The sequence below is a fragment of the Gekko japonicus genome, unplaced genomic scaffold (assembly GCF_001447785.1).
Source record: "Gekko japonicus isolate JY-2015 unplaced genomic scaffold, Gekko_japonicus_V1.1 scaffold1149, whole genome shotgun sequence".
Classification (NCBI taxonomy): Eukaryota; Metazoa; Chordata; class Lepidosauria; order Squamata; family Gekkonidae; genus Gekko; species Gekko japonicus.
Genome location: NW_015167084.1, coordinates 355,336 through 356,171, shown reverse-complemented (window position 1 = coordinate 356,171; position 836 = coordinate 355,336). Strand labels below are relative to the sequence as shown.

Below are 836 nucleotides of genomic sequence, written 5' to 3'. Positions count from 1 at the left end.
CCCCAAAAATCCACCCAACATTCATGCCTTTTGCGCGGCAAATTCTCCGTGTGACTGGGGCCTATGTCTGTTAAACTTTAACAAACCAATCAAGCCTTATACCTACTGGTTCCTTTTCTCATCTAATTATTCACTGAGTATTTATTTCTGTTAAACTTTAACAAACCAATCAAGCCTTATACCTACTGGCTCCTTTTCTCATCAGGAACCTCTAGACCCAAGTGGTCAAGTGAAAGAGACGATATAGGGACTTGTACCGAGTATTCACCAGATTCTGAATGGTGGCTCAGCCAAAAGTGTTCTTTGCCTTCCTGTAGAGACATCTGAAAAGGTTCAGAGTTGATGTTTGCATAAGGAGAGAGAGTTATGGAAAGTTTGGGAGATTTTAAGGATGAGTGGTCCATGACACGTCTCAGCCTATGAAGCCTTCTTCTCATCACAGGCAAATATGTTTCTGTGTGTTCCTGCAAGAAGAAAGAAGAGAGCATACAGTGATTCAGAACTTTTTCACAGGTGATGAGGACTACAGAATCTGGTAGGCAATATTGAACAGCAAAAGCATCCTTACAATCAGGGGTCATTTCGTAGAAAAAGAGGTGCAGGATCTCATTAGAATAACTTATTAGCATAACTTATTTGCATATGCCATACCCACTGACATCACCGGAAGTGCGTCAGAAGGCAACACCCACCGCTCAGGCTCCACTGGACTGTTTTGGATTGCTAGCTATTGGGGGGGAGAAACGTGCAGATCTGCCTTCACAGAGGAGGGAGAGCTTGTACCTGAATAAAACTTGGTCTTAAAGGTCCCTCTGGACTGTTTTGAGTTGCTAGCT

General features: G+C 43.2%; 1 protein-coding gene across 1 annotated transcript in view; it reads right to left on the bottom strand.

Annotated features, from left to right (window-relative positions):
* Window positions 1-836, bottom strand: part of LOC107111797 (SITS-binding protein-like) — a 49,395-nt gene that overhangs the window by 28,921 nt on the left and 19,638 nt on the right. Inside the window, 1 exon segment of the mRNA XM_015412830.1 lies at window positions 258-464. Within this exon segment, the coding sequence (XP_015268316.1) occupies window positions 258-464 (207 nt within the window).